Here is a 24501-nt window from a genome sequence, read left to right as displayed (position 1 = left end):
GGACCACCAACACCCAAGGCCCAATTTTTCTGCACCTGTATAACAAGAACATGCAATTTCAAATCTAGTTTTTACCAGCAGGGCCCGTTCCTGCACCCAGTATGAGTAACTGCAAAGGGTTACGGTGTACAGGCACCACCAACACCTAAGGTGCAATTTTTCTGCACCTGTATGACAAGTATATGCAATTTCAAATCTAATTTTTAAATGCAGGGCCCGTTCCTGCGCCCAGCAAGAGTAACTGCGAGGGGTTGCAGTGTTCAGGCACCACCAACAATCAAGGCTAAATTTTTCTGCAACTGTATGACAAGTACATGGGATTTCAAATTTGTATCGAATTTTTAACAGCAGGGCCTGTTCCTGCGCCGAGCGAGAGTAACTGCGAGGAGTTACATAGTTACATAGTTAGTCATATACAAAGTCAATTGTGTTAATGATGCAAATTATATCAGGGTACCGACATCCCAGATGTCATCAATTTACAAAAAAAGAAAGAGACTGTCCCAGAGAAAGGGACATGCTATGCTCAAAAGGCTATGAGCCCCTAAAGCCAAGAAAAAAGACAAAAAAGGAAACAAGGAGGGATAGGAGGAAAGGGAGGGAAGGAAGAGAGAAAGAAGAAAAGGGGGGGTGGGAAAAACAACAGAAAAATGGAGAAGGGGAAAAAAAAGAGAAGGGGGGGGAAGGAGGAAAAAGGGGGAAAGAGAAGAAAGACAAGAAGGGGAATAAAAGAAAAAGGACACAGAAAAGCTGAAAAAAGGAACAGGAAACAGGGAAAAAGGGGAGAAAAGAGAGAAAAAAGAGAGAAAAAAAAGAAAGGAAAAAAAGGGGGGAAAAGAATGTAGAGGGCTGGAGGGATTTTAATGGTACCGTAATAAGTTGGTTTATTCTATCAAAATAACACATTTTGAAAAATTATCAAATTTATTAATACAAACAAAATATTTAAAATCACACAATAAATCGCACAGACAACATATATTGCACATATTAATGGATCATAGCAGGTAAGGTCATCAATACTGTATATATTTGGGGTGCCAACAGGCTGTATTCAGATTTCCACCCAACATGTTTCACAGTTTAGAAAACCGCTTCTTCAGGGGCACATATACTGCAACAGTATGATCCTAAATTCCCTAAAAAAGGGGGGATATTAACATAATGCATAATGTCAATACAAGAACATAATGTTTGCATGAGGAGAGTATAACATTCCCATACAGGGAATTTCCCATTTCTGTTCTGTGCTCATCGATGCCAATGTTCCCTCCCATTCTAAATCCTGGAGAGCGGCCCTCATCCTTGGAAAATTTGCTCTCTTAAAGTTAAGTGTTTTTGTATTTCCTGTATGCGTTTTTTGCTAACAGCTAACATTAAATGAAATCATATTATGGTCACTGCTACCCAGATGTTCTTTTATATGAACATTATGAATAAGCTCTGCATGGTTTGAGATTACCAGGTCCAACAGAGCATCGTTTCCAGTGGGGGCCTCAATAAACTGCACCATAAAATTGGCTTGTAAGAGGTTTATAAATGTTTGCCCTTCAACTGTTCCAGCAGTGCCATTACTCCAGTGAATGTCTGGGTAGTTATAATCCCCATTATTAACACTGTACCAGCCCTTGCAGCCCTTTCTATCTGTGCCAGTAGCTGAGTCTCCACCTCCTCATTAATACTGGGAGGTCTATAACAAACTCCAATGATAATCTTGTATTACACACACCCATGTACATTTCAACCCATACTGCTTCAGACTCAGCACGCTCTCCATAAACTAGGTCCTCTTTCACACTCACTTTGAGATCACTTTTCACATAGAGACAGACACCACCACCCCTCCGTTTTACCCTGTCTTTCCGAAAGAGAGCATAGCCAGGAATATTAATAGCCCAGTCCTGTGAAGAATGAAGCCAAGATTCAGCAATACCAATTAAATCATAGTTCTCCTCGTGCACCAGAGCTTCCAACTCACCTATTTTGCTTGGCAGACTTCTGGCATTGGTGAACAAACACTTTAATTCATTGTCACATTTTGCACACTTATTTTGCATATTTTTAATTTTGGTTCAAATAGTACCATTTCCAATGGTTGTTTGTAACATGGGAGCCTTCTTATCCTCTGCCCTAACTCCCCCCCCCCATCTTTCTCCATTCCACCCACCAATAGGGGCTGACCCCTGTCTGACCTGTCTGCCCCATTATAATCAAATTCACCCTCCCCCTCAATCCTAGTTTAAAAACTCCTCCAGCCTTCCCATAAACCTCTTCCCTAGCACAAAAGACCCCCTTCCATTTAGGTGCAAACCCTCTTTAGCATATCGGTTGCACCCCAATAAAAAGTGAGCCCAGTGCTCTAAAAACCCAAATCCCTCCTTCTTACACCAGGTCTTTAGCCATGCATACAGCTCTCTAATCTCCCCTTGTCTTTCCATGTGCATTGGTTCCAATGTGGACCAAGACAGCTGGGTCATGCCCAGCCCCTCCCAGTAATTTATCAATCCGGTCCACCACATGCCGAACCCTGGCACCAGGGAGACAGCAAACCATTCAGTTGAGGTGATCCTGGCGACAAATTATTCAGTCCTTCTGATTATAGAATCCTCAATTACCACCAACTGTCTATGTTTACCTACAGTCCCCTCACCACCTCTACTAGACGGACTGCTCTCCTGGCTGTTAGGGATAGCAGTGACATCTAAGGCTGCCACCTCTGAGCTTCCCACCCCCTCATCTTCACCCAACATGGCAAATCTGTTAGGGTGCTCAAACCCAGGGCTGGCCTTCCTTTTCTGTTAGCCCCTATAACTCCCTTTGACTGTATTAACCCAACTTCCTACCTGATAAACCTGACTTACCCCTCCACACTCCCCAATAACCTCACTCGCCACCTGCCCAGCGAGCAGAGGACCCCTTTCAAGGTTGTCAGTTCTGCCCAGTGTTGCCATTTGCACCTCCAGATCTCTAATATGAGCTTCCAGAAGGGCAACCTGCTCACATCTGTTGCAGCGGGATCCATCCTGGAGCGGTTTCTCCATTATTGTATACATGGGGCACACTGTGCACTGCACAAAACCTTCAATCTTGGTAGCACACATTGTCCAGGTTACAACAATAATACAACTAATAGAAAATTTCAAATGTTACTAACTGGTCAGAAGACTCCTGTTATAATCTCCTGTTTTAAACTCTGGTTTTTAACTCACCACTTAGTCAAGATCCACTTGCTCAGAGATCCAGCAAGCAAAAAAGGTGGCAAGCTCAAAAAGAGCAATACCAGAAAGGAGTCCTGTAGGAATTGAAATAGCACCTGAAGCACCTGTGACAAATTAACCACCCCCTTAATTAGTAGTCTGAAGGAAGGAAAGAAAAAAGAAAAAGGCTATTTAAAAATTGACAGAAAGAAAGATTTAAAAAAAAACTGCAAGGAAAGAGCCCCTTAAAATGCAAACAACAGTCACCAGCAGTCAAAAGCAAAACTGTTTATCACTCTCCACTCAAATTTCCCACTCTCAGCAAATCTGGCAAGCTCAGAAAGGAATCCTGCAGAAATGTAACCTGTGACCAATTAACCACTCCGCTTAATTAGTGGTCTAATTGCGGTAGTTGTAGTAGTTGCAGTGTTCAGGCTCCACCAACAACCAAGTCCCAATTTTTCTGCACCTGTATGGCAAGTACATGCGATTTCAAATTCGTATCGAATTTTTACCAGCAGGGCCCATTCCTGCACCCAGCAAGAGTAACCGTGAGGTGTTGCAGTGTTCAGGCACCACCAACAACCCAGGCCCATTTATTCTGCCCCTGTATGACAAGTACATGCAATTTCAAATCTAATTTTTAACAGCAGGGCCCGTTCCTGCGCCCAGCAAGAGTAACTGCGAGGGGTTGCGGTGTTCAGGCACCACCAACAACCAAGGCCCAATTTTTCTGCACCTGTATGACAAGTACATGGAATTTCAAATTTGTATCGAATTTTTAACTGCAGGGCCCATTCCTGCACCCAACAAGAGTAACTGCAAAGGGTTGTGGTGTTCAGGCACCACCAACAACCAGGGCCCAATTTTTCTGCACCTGTATGACAAATACATGCAATTTCAAATTGGTATTGAATTTTTAACTGCAAGGCTCGTTCCTGCGCCCAGCAAGAGTAACCGTGAGGTGTTGCAGTGTTCAGGCACCACCAACAACCCAGGCCCATTTATTCTGCCCCTGTATGACAAGTACATGCAATTTCAAATCTAATTTTTAACAGCAGGGCCCGTTCCTGCGCCCAGCAAGAGTAACTGCGAAGGGCTGCGGTGTTCAGGCACCACCAACAACCAAGGCTGAATTTTTCTGCACCTGTATGACAAGTACATGCGATTTCAAATTTGTATCGAATTATTAACTGCATGGCCTGTTCCTGCACCCAACAACAGTAACCGCGAAGGGTTGCGGTGTTCAGGCACCACCAATAACCAAGGCCTAATTTTTCTGCACCTGTATGACAAATACATGCGATTTTAAATTGGTATTGAATTTTTAACTGCAAGGCCCGTTCCTGCGCCCTGCGTGTTTTTAATTAATTTTTTATAATTTTGGCGTACTAGATCCAAATCCATATCAGACCCGAAGGGTCTGGGGGGACCCTACGGCATTTATTTCTTTTTTTATCTATATTGCGGGGAGCCGACAATACATCACAGTAGCGAGTAAGTTTAAATAATATTTTTTCCTTTAGAAATGTCAGTATTGCTGCAGCAGGATACATACATCTTCCAAATGCACCACTTTACAGGAACATTAAGGGGACCCCCCCCAGCCACAATATTTAAAGCAATTTTTCATTTTTATTGTTTCACTTTAAACATCATTAATCACTGCTCCTTAAAAAAGGATCATTTAAAAAAAAAAAAAAAAAACTTTACATTGGTACATGTCCCCAGGTCAGTACTCGTACCCCCATACACTTTTTTTTGGGCAATAACTTAGCATTTATGCCTTTAAAATGAGGACTTTTGCTTTTTCAGGTTCGAGTCCCATAGACTTTAATGGAGTTCGAATGTTCGGCCCATCCCTAATCATAATTATTTGTTGAGAATAGATCTGGATAACAGGATAACAAGTTAAACTCAGCTCAGTAAGGCCCCTTTCACACTAGCGATCCGATCAGATCCGACTGTCAGTTTTTTAGGGGGATTGGATCAGATCCTCCATGCACCCCTATGGGGCAGCGGATGTCAGCAGAGACATGTCTGCTGACACCCGCTGCCATCCGCATCCGATCCTGTCCATGAAACCCGGACGGATGGAAACCCTATTTTCCATCCATCCAGGGGATCGGATGGGATTGGATGAGAGCAGACAGGTGGTCCGCTCTCATCCGATTCCCCATAGAGAGCAGCGGGGCTCTGACACCTCCCTCTCCGCACACAGAGCGGAGAGGGAGATGTCACCTGCCTGCTCAACGGGGATTAGTGTATTGATCCCCCGCTAAGCAGCACGGAGTGCGCAGATGGAGCGGACCATGTGAAAGGAGCCTAATGCCTCGTACACATGATCAGATAATCGGACGACTTATCGTTCGTATTTTGTTGCATGATACTAATATCGAATTCAACAATGCATACTAAACGTATGATTTTTTTTTGTACGGTTCTGGAAAAGATTCCTGGTTGCGTAGCTACGTATCGGATAGTGCAAAACAAAAACAATGGCGGCCAGACTTTTTCCGGGTTATTTTCGTGATTCTGATCATGCGTAATCTTTGTCTATTAATTTTTAGCGGACGCATACTGTACTGATTAAACGATTGTCGTTCGCTAGGCTAACGTACAACAAACTTTTTCGTGTTTGGCCCTTCTGATTTTGTTGGACTAAAGGTGGGGATTGGCTGTCAAAAGCTGTGTACGAGGCATTAGTCAGACTCTCTCTGCTAAGATACAGATTTAACTAACATTTCAATTAGAGTCAGTCAACAAATGAGTAGGCAATTTCCTATTACATGGTCCCATGTGCTCTCCAAACAAAAGTGTTATAGAAATGCCTTGCATTAAATGTTTACTAACAAATATGAAATGTTTATATAAACCGTTAAAATGATAAATCATCAGTTGATAGAATTAAAAAAGGTAAAAAAATTTAACAAAAGTTAAAATTGTATCCCTTTGAAACACATTTGGGCAGTACATACAAAAGTGCAATCTAATCAAATATAAACACATTCAACTCAATTTACAAAGCTGAAACACCAGGGATCCCTATTTTCAACAACAGTTATCAACCAATGAATTCTAAAATTTACAGTCACCTGGTGTAAAATAAATATCATGGGGTGAGCGTGGTTTGACTGGCCTTATAGATGGGGATGCTTCATTGAAGCTTTAAGCCCGCTTGCCATATCTAGCCTGCTATTGCCCCTAAAACCCACTGAAACTGGAAAACAGAAGCCCCAGAGAGACCCCAAAGCCTCAGCACATGCTAGCCATTCTCTGTCAGCTCCCCTGCTACTGATTGCAGAGTATTTCACTCAGGACAGCTACATCCTCCAGCTCCTTTGCCTGTATTTAGAGGGTTCTGTGAGATCACCCTGTCCCTTCATATCTCCTGCCTTGCACCCATCCTCCGCTCCCTCCTGTCATTGTAGCAGGAATGAGGGCTCCAAGGACACCAGGAGCATTCTCCCTCTTGCACCTCCCACCCTAGGCTGACAAAAAACACAGAGCCTGCAGAACAGCTCTCCCTGGAATGGGAGACTGGGCACTCTAACTGTGACCCCCATCAGTCACTTCCACAGTGTTCACAGGGGGCTACATGCAGAAATGCCTCGGCTACCTCCAACTCTAAAAATCACATACATCTCAGTGGGTATCGAGATTCAGTCCAGTTGCCAGCCTCCTGCTTCCGGTGTCTCTTCTCCATCCTTTTTCCTGGCTTTACATGTTCACCATTATCCAACTGAGCTTGATGCTCATAATGGCTGCCTTGACTCAGATGTTGACATGGAGGATTGTTTATCCTGGAGGTACTATGCCCACTGTATACTGATGAAAAAGGACCTTCGTCTGCTGATCTAAGAAGTCCTCAAAAGCTAAAGATCCAAAATGAATCCTTTGCCAACTGACTTTTGCCAACTCTCCCTACCCTGTAGGAGGACAATCAGGAGACTAAGCAAGAAGTCTTCAACATTTATGAACTCCTACTTTCCCAGGTGCCATCAATTCAAGACTATTAAACTTATCTTGCAGACCTCAATAATAATAGGAGTGGGTGACCTCCTAAAAGCAATCCAAACTGAGGACCTCAAAATGACTCTATAGGCCATCTTCAATAACATCCGGGGCTGTCAGAGCCAAAAAAACTCTAGGCCTTTAGGATGTCATACAAAGGGTGAACGACTTTGCCCTCAAATATGAAATTATGCAAAAAGCCAGCACTATGTGCAATATTGACTTTGATGGAGATAGTATACAGCTCTACCCAGATCTCTCTTAGATCACCTCCAACAGCACAGACCCTTGCAACTCCTCTTGGTAACGCGCAGAGACAATGATATTCAATATTGATGGGGATTCCCCTTTGGCCTTACTGCCTAAAGAGATGGCAGGTCTGCCACTGAAAAACCCACAAGATCTGGACTCTTTCTGCAATGTCTTGAGTGTCCCAGTCCTTCTATTACTTGGTTACCCACTCTTCCTCTTCCACCCTGGACCAACATTGTCAGGAAGAAATGTTTGAGACCAGTGTCATTTCCAACAGCCTCACTTATCTCCCACATTTGATGACCCTGGTTATCCTGCAGCCTTCATCTCTTTCGCTTGGATCCAGCAGTTGCAGCTGTTTCCTGGCAAGGCTCTATTCCAGTGATTGTATTTTTATGTGTTTTGGAACCTTAGGGTTCTAGTTCCAATATTCTCTTTCATTTGTTTTTCCTGCTGGATGATTTTTACCACACATGGGTTCTAATTTGTTGCATTTGAGGTTCTAACTTATATCTACTAACAGATCTATTATCTATATCTGTGTTTGTGCATCCCTCTCCTGAATTAGACTGCTCTCCTACTCCATATTCTCCCCCCCCCCCCGCTAGATTTAGCTTATGGAGGGCTTTATCCAGCACATTGCCTCTTTTAGGTGTCTAGTTCCCATAGCCTCACTACCTCCTCCTCCACTTCTACATTATTAGGGTCTGCACCTGCACTTTATTCTGCCCTTCTTAAATTGGTGGCTCATTGAGCTTCTTCTTAAACCTGACCCTTCTAAATATAACTTAGAAACTGCTCTCTGCAATTACTTTATGGCAAACCTATCTACTGAAGGTCCCCCATTCACACTTTGGGAAGTGCACAAACCTGTAATTCGAGGACACTGTATTGTCATGGCCACTGCGTTTAAAAAAAAAATATTATAGTGACACAGCAGTTACTTGAAAATAAATGAAAACAATTGGAAACTACCCTTTCATTGTCCCCCTCTTTATCCCTTCTTAGTGTTATAATTCCAAACTTAGAGATAAAAGTGGGTAAAATAGAGATAGCCTTAACCCAGCCTTAATAGTTGTTCTATGATAAGAGAAATAAAGCCCATATGCTCTTAGCGTGGAAACTGCAGGAGAAAGTTGTTGATACAGCCCCTCATGCTATTAAGGACAAAACTGGCCCTCTTCACTCTCACCCCTCTCAGATAGCCCATATCTTTTACTCTGACTTACATTAATAATAGATCTGACATTCCCCATGCTGCTGATCCTCCCAATGCAATTCAAAAAATACAACCTACTTATGCTTAATTCTCCTATCACCAAGGATGAAGACAGTGGATGAAGTCACTTGCTTATACTGTATATGGTTAGAATAATTAATGGTTTTCTGGGAGATTCTCCAGTGCTTTGTGATATGCAATCTTTGTATATTACTGTGACTCCTAAATCTGATAAATCTGACTAGGATCTCTCACTGTGTGCCAATTACAGACCAATAGCCCTAGTGAACTTCTACCTGAAGATTGTCACCAATATGCTAGCTCTCAGGTTAAATATAATTCTCCCTTCAATAATCCATAAGATTTATGTTGGGTTTATCTCCTTCAGTTAGGCAGGAGATAGCACCAGGAAAACTATTGATCTCACTGACTGAACTAACAAAAGTAAAGCCCTTCTTAGCCTTGATGTGGAAAAGGCCTTTGATAGGCTAAATTAGCCATTTTTATTTGGAACCTTAGATGTTTAGGATTCAAAGGACCTTTCTTTTGAGCTATTATACAACTTTATTCCTACCTTACCGCATGCATAAGGATCCCATACACCACCTTGTCTCCCTTCCCTATCATTAATGGCACCAGGTAGAACTGTCCTCTTTCCTGCCTTCACTTTGCTACAGTATATGCATAGAGCCCTTAACAGCATGCATTAGGCTAAATCTCAATATTCATGGTATCTCAGGGCACAATAGCGAATTTAAGATTGCTCTATTCGCCAATAACATTCTCCCGATGCTCACCCAACTCCATGCCACTCTTCCTAATCTTCACAAAGAATTGGATCTCTATGGGTCAGTTGTGGGATACAAAATAAAAGGCACCAAAACAGGGCTACTTCCTATTAATATTCCTCAACAGACCTAACACCATCTATTTCTAGCATACCACTCTTCCTGTAAATCCTCTGCATTGACATACTTGGGGCTGAAACTGATGCCCACTTATGATGCACTCTATAAAGGAAACTTTCTCCCTCTCTATGCTAATATTAATAAACTTCTTTCTCAATGGAAATCACTCCCCATGGAAATCTTTGGTTGCATTATGACCATTAAGATTACCATTTTACCAAAGTTATTGTAATTATATGAAACCTTAGCAATACTGATCCCGCATTCCCACTTTTAGACACTTAAAAATAATTTGTCTAATTTTGATTGGAACTTTAAACATTATAGGCTTTCTAGATCAGTTTTATTCGCTCCAAAATAACAAGGGACCACTGAATTCATCTTATGTGGCACAAAAGGATCCAGTAGGGATGAGTGAATCTGCCAGGATTTGGCAAACATTTCGCAAATCTTATGTGAAATCAAAGTTTGCAAACCCCATTGAAGTCTATAGGGAAAATCTAGTAATTGAGATCTGGGCATTTGTAGGGATAGTAAGCAAGCTATTGTCAAACAAAATGCATTGCAACTCAGACATGGGGGAACATACCAATATCACAATTTTAAAAATGACTTAATGAATGAATTAAAATTATAGCATCTCCCTCTACACAGAACTGCCATCTTTCCCTAACAAAATGGCTGCTTTATGGCCATCCTTTAATTGTGGGACTAGGATAACTATTCTTTAAAAATATTGGTTCTTGTAACTTAGATGTCTATGTCCAGTCTAAGAAGTGACTACGTGCAATTTGTACATGGCACGATTGTTGAGGGTTTAAACTTTCAAAATGTTCTACATTAGAAAACCTATTTGTTGCACCAGCCAAAGCATTATTTTTGGACTCGCATTCTACTCCATAATAATAGTCTTTTCAAAACTAGCATGGACATACATCAATCTATTGCTGATTAGTCAATCTGAAAACTGAACCAAGCTGTAAAAATCTGATAAAAAGTAGAAGTGACCTTGTTTAATTGTACCAATACTATTTACTACAAGCTGAATTCAAGTAGCTAGCAGTATCCTCCATGTTCTAACTCTGTCTAAAGATGGGATTTACTAAAATATGAAGTAAGATGAAGCAAGGTAAACCTCTGTTCATTTCAATCACTTTTGTAAATCACACATGTATTTTTTCTAGTTTATTTGTGAGTTAGATGAGTAAAAAATAGTAACTGTTTTTCACAATTGCTTCAGTCACTGCATTCTACTTCCCATTAAATGACATTTCCATGCATTGTTGCTTTGCCATGTAGTTAAGAATTTACTAATAATGTACCCCATTTTCTGGGCACTAGAACTAGGCAATCCTTGACACTTTATGACCGAACCTCTAAAGCTGGCCATGCATTAACCCCTTGCCAGCTCCCCCACGTACATTTACGATGGGGCGGCCGCTCCTGTGCACAGAATCATGTACGTCATTCTGCATTTCCTGGTCTGGGGCGTGCACGAGCGCCCCTGACAATCCTCTTCCACTGTGACTGGACACAGCGGGAGCCGATCAGCGGGTCTGGCAAACCCAATGTCCGTTGGCACCTGCCGATCACTCCCAGGAAAGGCAGAACGGCGGTCAACAATGTAAACAAGGCAGATCGCTGTTCTGTGACAAGGAAAAATAGAGATCCTGTGTTTCTGCTAAGCAGGAACATGGATCTCTGTCTTCCCACAGTTAAAGCATCCTTCCACGCAGTTAGCAAGCGCTCCCTATTGACACATTTAACCCTTTGATCGACCCTGATGTTAGACCCTTTCCCTGCCAGTGTCATCAGTACAGTACAGTACAATACAGTGACAGTACATATTTTTTCAGCACTGATCACTGTATTGGTGCTAAAAATGTAAAAAGTGTCACTTAGTGTTCGATTTGTCCACCACAATGTTGCAATCCCGCTATAAGTCGCTGATCACCGCGATTAAATAAAAAATAAATACATTTTTAAAAATTCCATTAAAATATCCCATAGTTTGTATAACTTTTGGGATTTTTTTGTAACAAAAATATGTAGTAGAATACATATTGACCTACATTTATGATAAATTTGATTTTCTACATATATATGTTTTATATCTCAAGGTAAAAAATATTGGTTTTTCTTTTTTCAAAATCTTTTTTTTTTTTTTTGTAGCGCAATTGTCAGTTAAAATAGCACAGCGTTGTATTGCATAAAATAGCCTGGTCATAAAGGGGGGTAAACTTTCTGGAGCTGAAGTGGTTAATTGAAATTTGGCCTGTTTAGTAGGGACTGCATGAATTAAAGTTGATCATTTGTTTGTCTAAGGCAGGGGTCCTCAAACTACAGCCCTCCAGCTGTTGCGGAACTACACATCCCATGAGGCATTGTAAAACTCTGACATTCACAGACATGACTAGACATGATGGGAATTGTAGTTCCTGAACAACTGGATGGCCATAGTTTGAAGACCCCTGATCTTAAGGATGTTTTGGAAAGTTTTCTATTGATCAGCAGCTGCAACCACTGATCAGTGTCAGAAAGTAATGTCCCAGCAGCGGGAATTCCTCCATCCAACTCATTTAATAGTGCATCAATAGTATCATGTCATAATGGGTGCGCAAACTGTTGGCGCTATATAAATCCTGTGTAATAATAATATTTGGCCAACTTTAGCCACACCAAAAAAAATTATGATAAGACCAATATGGAAGTAGACTTTAAACTCTATTTATACTCTATTTAATAGAATTTAGCCAGCTTTAGCCGCTACAAAAAACGTATAATAAGAAGAATTTATACTCTATTTGCAAACAGAAATACAAGAATATGCTATAGGAAACATTTCAAAATATTAATTGTGCCTAAGCAATAGCATTAAAAAATTACCTCTTGTTTTGAATTCTTCCTGAAAATTATAAGTGCATTTCCTAGTATGTGAGGGTACCTAGGCATTCCTGTGCCTCCATCCTTATAGCAGTTTATCTGCATTGTGAGATCTAAGAACTGCTGCCTCTAACTGTTAGTCTCAAAAGATTTGGAGTGAGATTTGGTGATTTCACTACTTGCTGCTTATTGTTCTCAATGCTGAAGGTTCTGACATGAGGAAGAAGAGATCAGCTGTAGGGGAACCAAAGGAAATACTGGTGACTAGTACTTTGCCCTCTGCCTGTGCCGCTTTGAGAGATCAATTCCTATTTGACTGACTTTCTTGCATATTTTCACAAGATTGTCACCAATAAGGACTGGTCATGTTGGTAAACAATTCGGAACTGTTTAAGTTTGATACATGATAGTCATGAAGTTGGCGTATTTCCTGATCACGTCACTCTGATTGCAACTCTAATGTTCAGTTTGTTTGCCAAAAACCACAGTATGTAAGCAATGTGCAGAATATGGAAAGGCCTTTGGTGTGGTTTAGGCAGTTTAAGTCATGATTAGGCCAAGTTCTCAGTGTGCCAGCTACTAATGTTGTTACTAACTATTACTTTGGTTCTGGAGCTGTGATCAGCATAACCAATTAAAGGCTGTCCATCAGTAATTAAACTGGCAATGGTTTAGTTGATCTATATACAATGTAGGAGGCAACGTTTAATGTCGTGTTAACCTGGCAAACATATTTTTATAGCTCTAAAAGGAGGACATTTTTTTTTTAGTTTTTTTTTACTTTTATATTCAAGAGGATTTTTTGCGTGAGCTTGGATTTTCATATCAGACATAATACAAATAAAAAAGACACATTACTTGGGATGTTTGTGATCATAGGCTTTCTTAATGTTTTATAAGCTACGCGGGGTGTTTTCAAACACACTATCTACCGTTTTGTCCATAATTAATTATAAAATGTTGAAATCATTTGCTCAATGTCTAAATAACAAAATCCTTTAGGGCTAGGTAGCTACAGTACATGAACACATGTATGTGTGATTAAAAGACTGAAAGCTTGACCATCTTAAATTCTACAACATAACTCCTGACAGCTATTGCAGAATGACATGGCTGGCCAGCAGTGTGACATTTTTACAAAAAAAAACAGCACTTTTTTTGTCAATTTTATAGAATTCACTAGAAATTAGCTTTCAATTTATTTTCATGCATGCTTATATTTTTCCCTTTGTTTGTAAACGTAACAGTTGTGATCATGGTTATGTGATGTTATAGAGGGACAGCGTTTTACATGTTGAAGATATTTTTTTGTAAATGTCCCATGCAATATAAAGAGGAACTTGTGTAGCAAGCTATTCCCTATATAAAAACCAAAATGGCTGAGTAAGACTTACCATTACCACTGATAGGCTTATTTAGAAAGACAGAGCAAAGGATGGTGATGATATGCACATTCCAGAAACCTATCTACCATTCAGAAACCACCTTTCACTGATCTGGCTACAAATAAAAATCTAGAATCTGGTTTGTTGCTATACTTCAATACGCATTGCCCTTTTGCACTGCTTGTTGAGATATCTGCTTTATTTTACAAACATAATTGCATTAACGTAGTTGCCATTTTTGCCAGTTGGTAACCACTCTCTAACAAAGGCCTACATGCATACGAGTAAACTACGAAACTTATATTTGCCCCATTCCATGCTATTGGGTTTACATTCAACATATATAAATTTAAACAATGTAAAACCTATTTCAGAATTGACATTACTCAACAAAGATAATCATAATGTCAAATGATCTAGCTAAAATGCACCATTTATCTAACAGTGACAGGCAAAATTATTCTACCGTATTATTGGCAACAAAACATGCTTGCATTTTTTAAAGAATGGGAAGATGAAGTGAATTCCTAAAGAGTGGAAGAATTGTATTGGAAATCAATAGAGCAGCATGATAAATTAAACAATATTTGGCATTTCTAGATTAACTCTGAGACCTGCAAATACAAAAAAGTGCTAATACACTAAGACAAATTATAGAACGAGTTGAATTGCCACTTACCCTTAACCATATAAAAAGATAGATGACAACTGAGGAAAAGGGGTCTCCCCTCCCCCAATTTTCATTATTTTTCTTTTCTTCTCTTTTCCTTTTTTAAATTACCAATAAGTCTTTGGATACAATACTTATTGTCTATAATATAATGTATGATATGCCATATGATTGCTGTTAAGTCATACCCTTGGGCTATCAAGGAACCCCTTATCTTCTGTAACCCCTACTGATATTGGGTTATCTTTTCTCATATTATTCTATCAGGTGAACATGTACTAACCTTCTGTAACTACTGAGTTTTATTGTTTTAAAATACTTTCAACATATAACAAAAAAATGAATATATTTAATGTAAATGAAGACAACTGGAAACAAATTTACTAAACATTGGAACTTTATTAAAATCAGCAACAGGACAGAAAAGTCACTTGTGGGATCTGCATTATGTCCATTTGTAAAGCATATTATAACCCCACTGTTTATAGTTCAGACATATGTTTGTGCTAAAAGTACTTTAACATTTATTAGTATGCACACAAAGATTATGCGGGATATTGTGCTATTATAGTATGCTTTCCAAAACTGTATGTAATATTTGAAGTGATATATTGAAAAGCTAATTTAGTATATCTCTACTATATATATATATATATATATATATATATATATATATATATATATATATATATATATAAGTCCTTAAGCTAATTATGTTACATTAGAGCACTAATATATGATTAGAAAACTAAATGATTCATTTAAAATGCTTTTTTCTATTTTTATATACAAATATATCTTTCCCCTCTCTAGTGTCCTTAATGCAAGAGAATCGTTCCCTATGATGAATTAAGTCAGTAGCCTGAGCTTAATTCTATTCACAACGTTGCAACATTGCATTCTGCAAACCAGTATTAATCACAGGAAATCATCTTTGCTGAACAGTGCTGTAACTCCAAAGCATATATATTTTATCTGTAAAGTGTACAAAAGTAATAGTGATATGGACAAGGATTAATATATTGTGAACATCCGGTCATAGTAAATAGAGCACTCACATATGTTGGCATATTGGGCCTAGAGTGGGCAACTATACAACAGAACCCAGATCACCATCATTATTAAGCTCAAGACTATGAGAAGCTGCAGGCTATATCACATAAGAACCAATAATAGTATTTCAAGGTTTTCGATATACAGAGGTAATGGTAAAAATATTTTACACACTGTAGACTATATATAATTAAAATCACTTAAGCATTGGTTTTATTCAACTACTTGTAGCTGGAAGCAGTTGTGAAAATTACAGAAAGCATGGTTCCCTTTTAATTAAAAATACATGTGATGCCATCTATGTTTAAAAGGTTGTTAAAAATGACCTAGTTGAAGCAAAACAATGTATTTTCTATTATTGTTATTTTTCTTTTTATTGCTAGTCTGAAGTAATGATGCTTTGCAGTATAATAAAATAGAAATATGTTACGTACACTAATGTCATCATTGAGATCATGTGACTGGTCTAACCATGGAGAGTATGCATATAAATAATCTAAAAAAAAAAAATGACAAATGACTGTACTGCTCAGCAGTTCCTTCCACAAATAAAGGGATGAGCTCTGAATTGTTTGCATTATGAATTTGATCTTATTGCAAGAAAGCAAAAACACATAAATTATTCAATCAATGCAATGGCAATCTTTGGTAAAGCCATGGTTGTCTGATCTGATTTAAGTGAGAAATGATATTTCATAGATTCATACTTGTCTGTGCGCTGTAGAATATTAATGACTGATTAGTGTATTATGTGCTTCTGCAGACACCAGAGAGCTTATCAAGGCAAGTTCAATGCATATCAAAAGCTGCTGCAGTAATAGAATTATAAATCATTTTTACTCCACTGCCTCTGTGTGTAGAGTGTGTGTCTGTGTGTGCATGTGCCCTGTGACACTAGAGAAGCGTTTTCAGCCAGACGCACCTGAATGCACATACATTGATCAGACTTGTGCCTCTGCCTATTGACACTTTTGCCCCCTATGGAAAAACCTCATAATTCATTCAATGAGAAATGCAGGTCACAGATGTTAATTGTAGATTCCAGTCCACGAAATAAAACAGAAACGAGAGGAAGCAGAAGAATATATATCCTATTCTGTACAGTGGGAATGCCCTTTATGTAACCGTCTTCATACACCTAGTCATACTCTCTATAATAAGAACTGGATAGCATTTGGGCAGTGTAAGCAAAAACATTCCATTTGAATTAAACTGACAAATATGGCACACGTTTCAAAAGGCAACTAACACGATTAATGCAAATCTAAGTTGTTTACTTAGAGAGGCCAAAAGCTATTCTGTAAATAAGCCCTTTAATTGTTTTAATTGATTTCCGAAAGTTATTAATCACAGAGCTTGTGTGCTAAGAACTCTTCAGAACACTTCAAAATCAAAGCCAGCAAAGTATCAACAGAAATAAAAAAAAAGAAATCTCTAAAACCCTTTTAACCCTTAAAAATATCACTGCTGTCAAAAAAAGGTTGTATTAAATTATGCTTCAAATATATATTTGATTATTTGATAGCATCCTTCTTGGGAAATAATCTGCACCCACCAATCACAGCCTAAAAAAAAAAAAAAAAAGGTAACTTTTACCGATTTATGATTGGTTGGCGTTGGTCACTTAACAATATTGCTCATTGTGTTTGTTTTTTAATAATCCTTAAGATGTTAGATCAGATAAAAATGACAAAGCTTGTCATAATGTGTAGTATATTAAATTTTCAGTCTTTTAGTACAACCAAAAACAATATGCTTTTTTTTTTCTCTCACAATAATAACAGTGGTTTTCATGTGTTAAAAAAATAGCGCAAACAACACTTGAGATCACCAACTGACTACAAACAGATGAAGTAAAAAGAATTTTTAGCCTAAAAGTAGTTAAAAAGAAATGACACAATGGTTTGGATGCTGTCGACATTCGAATGCAATCAGTCAGATGCTTAAGACTGATATTTTTTATGGAGTACAGCCAATTAGAGGGCAAAGGCTTCCTTCAAAGACTATGTCCTGCTCAACCTCCTGCTATAAGCTAAGAAGCATTTGTTAGATATTTATCCCTCCCTCACATTCCTAAACAGATATCTCTTACTTATGCTGTCTTGATAAATTCCAACACGAAGGAAAAAAAAAATAAAAAAAGGATAACACCCACACAGAAATGAAAAAAGGAGAAGAGAGCGAACAAAAAAGTGTGTGTGTGCTTGTGTGTGTCTCCCCTTATGGCACAAGATTACTGGTGCTGTGCAGCAGTACAAAACAGTTCACTTGCAACAGGATATTTCTTAATACATAAGGGAGATCTTACAGTAATTCACCATTTCTTAGTTTACTGAATATTGTGCTGTCCAGGAAATGAATTCTTATTGACTTACAAATAAAGAGTATGAATACGGTTATACCAATCTCACATGCATATGTGCCTGAAAGCAGCATAATTTTTTATGGATTGGAGATCAGAAGGCGTACTATATATGGCAGAATGAGCTTGAAAGTGTGTTTCCTGTGCATCTCAAATGCTTAAAAGGTTCAGTCTCTGCAGAAGACATATTCAGTGTAGCTGGTCCACACTTTGTCCTCACTCTGGTCATTGCTGGCAAATGCACATGTCCCTGTGGAACTGCATGCCACCATATGGAAGCCAGCTTCAGATAACTTGTCAAAAGCCTGCTCCAGAAAGTTAAATTTAAGGTAGTACCTGGATGTATACCTCTCAGGAGGTCTATCAGGATCCCGGCTTTCATTTAAGGTTTCGCCAAACACTTCTTTAGCCAAAGAGGTTTTGCCACAGACAGTGATGCGTGCAACTCTTCTGAACTTAGCATCAGCTTGTGCCTCCCGTCCTATGGTATAGGAACCTCTGTAGCCAACTGTTATATATCCAGATCTTCTGCCTTCCAGTGACTGGGAAGGAGTTAGGCGAGGAACTGAAGCAGGACTGCAAGAAGAGGATGCATTGAAACGATAGGGATCTAAAGTAGGGGAGGGGACCCCAGCTGCAGGAGATGGTGAGACTGGAATGCCTGCTGTGTCCAAATCAGAATCTTGACCTGCTGCTGGTGTGAGGAGCAAAGGAGGCTCTTCACCTCCTATGGAGCTGTCCTTACTGATTCGCAGAGGGTTAAGGCGTTTTACTAGCTCAGGCAACTGAAAGTGCTCAGCTTCTCTTTGTAGCCGACTTCTTTCTGGAAAATAATCAGGCAGAACAAGCTGCAGGTCTCTCAAGTAATCCAAGATATAACGGAACAAGAAGCCATCCCGGTCAAGGAAGAAACGACCTTTGCTGTCCCTAGCCAACTCTCCCGGTTTCTGCTGGGAGAACATACGCCAAAGAAGGGACTCCGGCACTGACACTAGAGTTGTGTGTCGAGTCACATAAACTTGTCCGCCAACATTTAGTTCCACTATTTCAGGGAACAAAACATCAGTGGACACGGCCACTGTGCAGGTGCCTCCTCCGCCACCTCCATTGGGTAATCCACGTGCAGTGTCTGGCAAAGCCATGGCAGCTGGAAAGGAGTAAAGGTCTCAGTTATCCTACTCCCCAAAAAATGATGTGAAAAGGGGATGAAAAGCAAAGCAGAAGTCTAACTACATAAAGTACATGTGCTTTGAGTTTAGTGCTTCAGGTATCCGTCTCTGCAGGTTAGTTGCCGAGACTGCAAATGCAGCGAAGGCAAAAAGCAGACTGTCTTGTTTCCCTGCTCTTCTTCTCCCTGTGTTTCTGATTGAGGAAGCTGGCAGGAACTGTGTTTTTATGTAGAATTGCACACTGGAGGCGTGGGAGGGAGGAGGGGAGGGAGTTAGAGAAAGCACAGACACAGCTGATCACATACATAGAAAGGGGATGTGTGCAATTCAGGATTTAGCATGTTGTGCAGATGTAACCCTGATGTTTTCAGAGCAGAGAACGTGTACAGTTCTGCTGTGCTCTTACCCTTCCAAGCTCTTTTTTCTCTCCCTTTCTTATTAGCCAGGATAGTAAAAATAACTTGAAGTTTCAGGTATGAAATGCATATTGCGTCTTCTGACTCAGAATACAGAGCTTCCCACTCTCAGCTGTTCCTGCAGTCGTTAGATTAGAAATATGTCAATGCACAATGTTATTTTCTTTGTCACTTGAGCTGCAGTAATGCTGACATATCACAATGATCATCCGCGCAACACCACCAAAATGCATGTCAAGTTATGTTCTTCCAAGCATATAATTGATAGGACTGATCTGTACCCTTAAAATTAGTGAATGATATATATGCAAATAAGGATGTGTACAGAGTCCTTCACACAACCCTGCAAAATAAAGACTATTTAAATGACAATGTATATAGAAAGAATAAACATCATGAGATTTATTTGCCACATAACAATATGTAAATCATATTTGTCTATTTACACATTGCTGTGAATTTTTTTGGAGACTGCGCCCAGTGAGGATCTATGACACCCTTTTTGTTTCCTTATTGGCGTGCATTCAGTGGAATCAATGTTAGACTCACCTCCAATGGTTTTTATATATTTATATATATTTTATCTTTTACCATTTTGTATAAAAAAAAAAATGTATTTTATCTTTACTCCATTTACAATTTTTTGAGGTACTGAGAAAGTCCAAAAAACTCTCCCCTTTTCCCCTTATCCTTGGAGACTGTGTTGGGGAACAGTCTCCTTTTTTGCATTCTCTATTCTATTATATGGATAATGGTACCCCCCAACTGATACTTAACCTTAAAGGCTCGCTTCCTATACATTACTGTAAATCAACCAAGTAACCTTGCTCATATAAAATGTAAAATCACAATAACTTGGATGGCACAACATCAATTAAAGTGGACCTTTCAATATCTTTAAAAGTCAAAATAATAACAATGCTGATATGCCATAATATACTGTATCATTTTTAAAATTGTTGTAAAGGCAATTTTTTTTTCTAAAAATAAAAATAACAAACATCTCTATCCTTACCTGCTCTGTGCAATGGAATTGACAGAGCGGACCCGAACTACCACTTCTTGGATCCCCCACCGGTGCTGCTGGCTCCTCCCCCCTGTACAATGTCCCCACGGGAAGCCACTTTCCATGGGGGTACTCATGCGTGCATGAGTGCTTGCTCTCGAGCCCCGCTGCTGCATCCATTGACACAGAGAGTGGGACTGACAGCATTGACTGACAGCAATGACTCCCAGCGCCCCATCAAAGCCAGTAAGACCAGCAAGTGAGGGGAGAGAAGAGCTGCAGACATGCACAGGGATGATTTAAAAGAGGGCTCAGGTAAGTATAAGGGGGCAGTGAGGGGCAACAATTGATGCATAAACATTTTTTACCTTAGTGCAAGGAATGCAGGCTTTAAAACTTCCTTAGGCTGTACCTTTTATCATTAAAATGCAGTCCCTGTTGCAAAGCCTCAAGGCTTTTTATTTTAATGCATTCTATACATGTAAAAAAGCGCACCAGCCCCCCCCCCTAATACTTACCTGAGCCCCATCTCAATCCAGCGATGTGCATGAGAGCAGTGGCTCTCCCAGGTTTCTCCTTCCCTATTGCTATGCTTGTTTGCTTTAGGGGTACTCGGCAAGAGGGAGGGGCCAGGAGCTGCGGCGAGGCCCCCGAGAAGAGGAGGATGGGGGCTACTCTGTGCAAAGTCACTGCACAAAGCAGGTAAGTATAACATGTTCGTTATTTTTTAAAAAAATCTGGATTTAATATCACTTTAATTTGTCTAGGATGTGATGAGGTCATCAGTTTGCTGCAAGTAGGAGGAAGCATTTCCTCTGTCTCCTCTTCTCCAGTGATCAGACTACTGCTGCTTAGTTTACTCAGAGAATAGAATATTGTATGCCTGAATATTGTGTTCACCTGCAGGTGTGTTCACCTGCAAAAGGTGTTCTGTGTGTAGCACTACCCCTGGAGGAGTTTAGTATATTTGAGTATATTTGAGTATATTTGGTTCTGTACTTTGCCTCTCAATCCCAAGAACAGTCCCAGCCCCTCTGGCACACCCGGTAAGAATGTTAGTGGGAACACTACCAATAAAAGACACACGCAATAGTAAAACACAGAAATGGTCTGTACTGTGAACCTTCTTTGAAGTGGTTACAAACTGTAGCAGTATATCTGAAGTAAAGTAACTGTATAGTAATGACTGAGGATCAAGAGCAATATATTTCAATGGTACCATCAGGCTACTTTCAGGGAATTCCTCAACAATGAATAACTCAGAGACCAGGGGGCAAACACTTTATTTACTGCGGCAGTCAGCCCCCTACAGGCAAACCGACATAGGGCTATGGCGCTCATCCCTGCCGCTCTGGGGAGCACTCCTGCACACCCCTGCCACTGCTGATGGCTTGATTGGGTTCCAAACCGATCAGTCATTAGGTCCAGGCTATTGATTTGGTCTGGACCTGTTGATCGGTCCTGCCCAATCAGATACTGATCTGTGCCTGTGTAATGTAAACACAGGCACAGAAAAGACCTGCTCTCCCCTCCCATGATCCTTTTTGGATTCATCGAGAGGAGAGAGCACAACTAAACTGTGAGTACTGCACCAAGCACACATACACACACTTAGATAGGCACACTTAACCCCCGATCGCCCCCCCCCCCCAGTTAAACCCTACACCCCCCTGTCACAACACACACTGTATATTGTATATAGCATTTTCCTTTATACCCGTATAAGTGTGACTTGTGACCAGGTTTAGCGCTTGCGGCCCTTCCTTTTACACTTAGGATACCCGCCGCCCCCCAATAAAGATTTAACCCCCTGATCACCCCCAGTTAACCCCTCCCCCCCTGTCACATTGCAAACTAATAAACCTGTAATATAGTGTTTTACTGTATTTTGGATTAGTGTGATTGTGACTTGATTTAGCGCTAGCGAGTTCGTTTCTGTCCCAAGGAGGTTTAGGGTCCCCGTCACCCCCAATAAAGATTTAACCCCCTGATCATCCCTACACCCCCTGTCACAACACACACTGTATACAGTATATAGCATTTTCTATATACCCGTATAAGTGTGACTTGTGACCAGGTTTAGCGCTTGCGGCCCTTCTTTTTATACTTAGGATACCCGCCACCTCCCCAATAAATATTTAACCCCCTGATCCCCCCGATCACCCCCAGTTAACCCCTTCCCCCCTGTCACATTGCACACTAATTAACAGGTAATAGTGTTTTACTGTATTTTGTATTAGTGCGATTGTGACTTGAGTTAGCGCTAGCAAATTATTTTCTGTCCCAAGTAGGTTTAGGGTCCCTGCCACCCCCCCCCAAATAAAAATTTAACCCCCTGATCACCCCCAGTTAACCCCTTCATTGCCCTGTCACAGTGTCACTTTTATAGTGTACAGTTTTTTTCTGATCACTATTATTAGTGACACAGGTGACATTAGCTAGTGTTAGTGTCAGTCTAAGATAGCGTAGATCCCTGGCGCATAGTTAGAAATAACCCCTTGATTACTATACACACACACACACACACTTCCATTACTAATATAGTGTTTGAACAGATCAATATCTGATCTGATCAGAACTATACTAGTGTCCCCATAGTTTAGGGTTCCTAAAACGCGGTGTTTGCATGATCAGCACTGATTCCTGCAAGCACCTGCATTTAACCCCTCCGCCCAGCCCACCCCACCCAGGCAAGTGTAGTAATCAATAGAATACTGTCACTTACAAAAAAACATAACACACAAAACCGCTGTGTTAGCAGAGTCAGGTCTGATCCCTGCTAGCATTAGCAGTTTTTTTTGGTAGCGGTTGAAATAGTCCTTGACAACCAGGTGCTTTTTTTACCTGTGAGTCACACTACTGTAACGGTACATTTCATTAATAACATGTCCAATCGTTAGTACAGTAGTGCAGAGGCATACAGGATACTGACCATGTCAGATGAGAGAGATGGGGAAGCCTCACTGGCAGAATCAGGGTCAGTATACGAACCTGATGACAGCAGTGGCTCCCTAAAAGATAGCTCCGATGATGGATGGGTCCCTGTTAGACCCAGGCGTACCCGACCCCATTCTGGAGTTGCTGAGGTGCAGGAATCACAGGGTGCTCGTATGGAGCAGAGTGTCGGTACTAGTGCCGCTCATCCTTCTGGTGGCCTGGCAAGCGCCAGCGGCCTAGTACACCCTGGACCTAGTACAGTAACACTTGGTGACGTGGCGAGTCCCATAAGTGCAGTTGAAGCTGGTGCGGTGGCTAGCACAAGTAGTGGCCCACAGCCACTGCGTATTCGAAAACAGGCCTGTAGAGCCCATAGTGCCCTCCCTGATGCGCTGGCATATCCCAATTGGAAACCCACTGATACTACAGCACCAGTACTTCCCCCATTCACTGCCCAACCTGGAATCCACGTAGAGACAGCTGGTTTTACGCCCCTGAATTTTTTTGAGCTGTTCTTCACGGAAGATCTTTTCAGATCTATTGTGGATCAATCAAATTTATATGCACAACAATTCATCGCCGCCAACCAAAATTCGCCCCTTGCCAGACAATTCGCCTGGAAACCTATAACGATTCCCGATTTTAAAATTTTTCTGGAACTTTCCCTCAACATGCGCATAACAAAAAAGAGTGAATTGCGGCTATATTGGTCCACTAGCCCAATTTACCATCTGCGCGTGTACTCTGCCTCCATATCCAGGGCAAGATACGAGCAAATTCTGCGATTTATGCATTTCAACGACAATGAAATCTGTCGTCCTCGGGGAGACCCTGAATATGATCAGCTCCACAAAATTCGGCCCCTCATAGACCACTTCAATCAGCAGTTTGCAGCCTTGTTAACCCCTGAACAAGTTGTATGCGTTGACGAGTCCCTGATTAAGTTTACTAGCTGCCTTGCTATGAAACAGTACCTCCCCAACAAGCGTGCCAGATACGGGGTCAAGCTGTATAAGCTCTGTGACAGGGC

General features: G+C 40.5%; 1 protein-coding gene across 1 annotated transcript; it reads right to left on the bottom strand.

Annotated features, from left to right (window-relative positions):
- Positions 1–17363: 17363 nt before the first annotated feature.
- On the bottom strand, positions 17364–19327 carry KCTD12 (potassium channel tetramerization domain containing 12). Its single transcript, XM_082245832.1, has one exon. The coding sequence runs from the start codon at positions 19083–19085 to the stop codon at positions 18111–18113; it is 975 nt and encodes a 324-aa protein (XP_082101958.1). The 5' UTR covers positions 19086–19327; the 3' UTR covers positions 17364–18110.
- Positions 19328–24501: the final 5174 nt, after the last annotated feature.

The sequence above is a fragment of the Pelophylax lessonae genome, assembly GCF_965119305.1.
Source record: "Pelophylax lessonae genome assembly, chromosome: 2".
NCBI classification, from domain to species: Eukaryota; Metazoa; Chordata; class Amphibia; order Anura; family Ranidae; genus Pelophylax; species Pelophylax lessonae.
Note: the sequence above shows the minus strand (reverse complement) of the source record. Positions and strands in the feature narration are given on the sequence as shown.

Coding starts and splice junctions, on each gene's coding strand:
- KCTD12 (XM_082245832.1), bottom strand. CDS start 19,085: ATGGCTTTGCCAGACACTGCACGTGGATTACCCAATGGAGGTGGCGGA.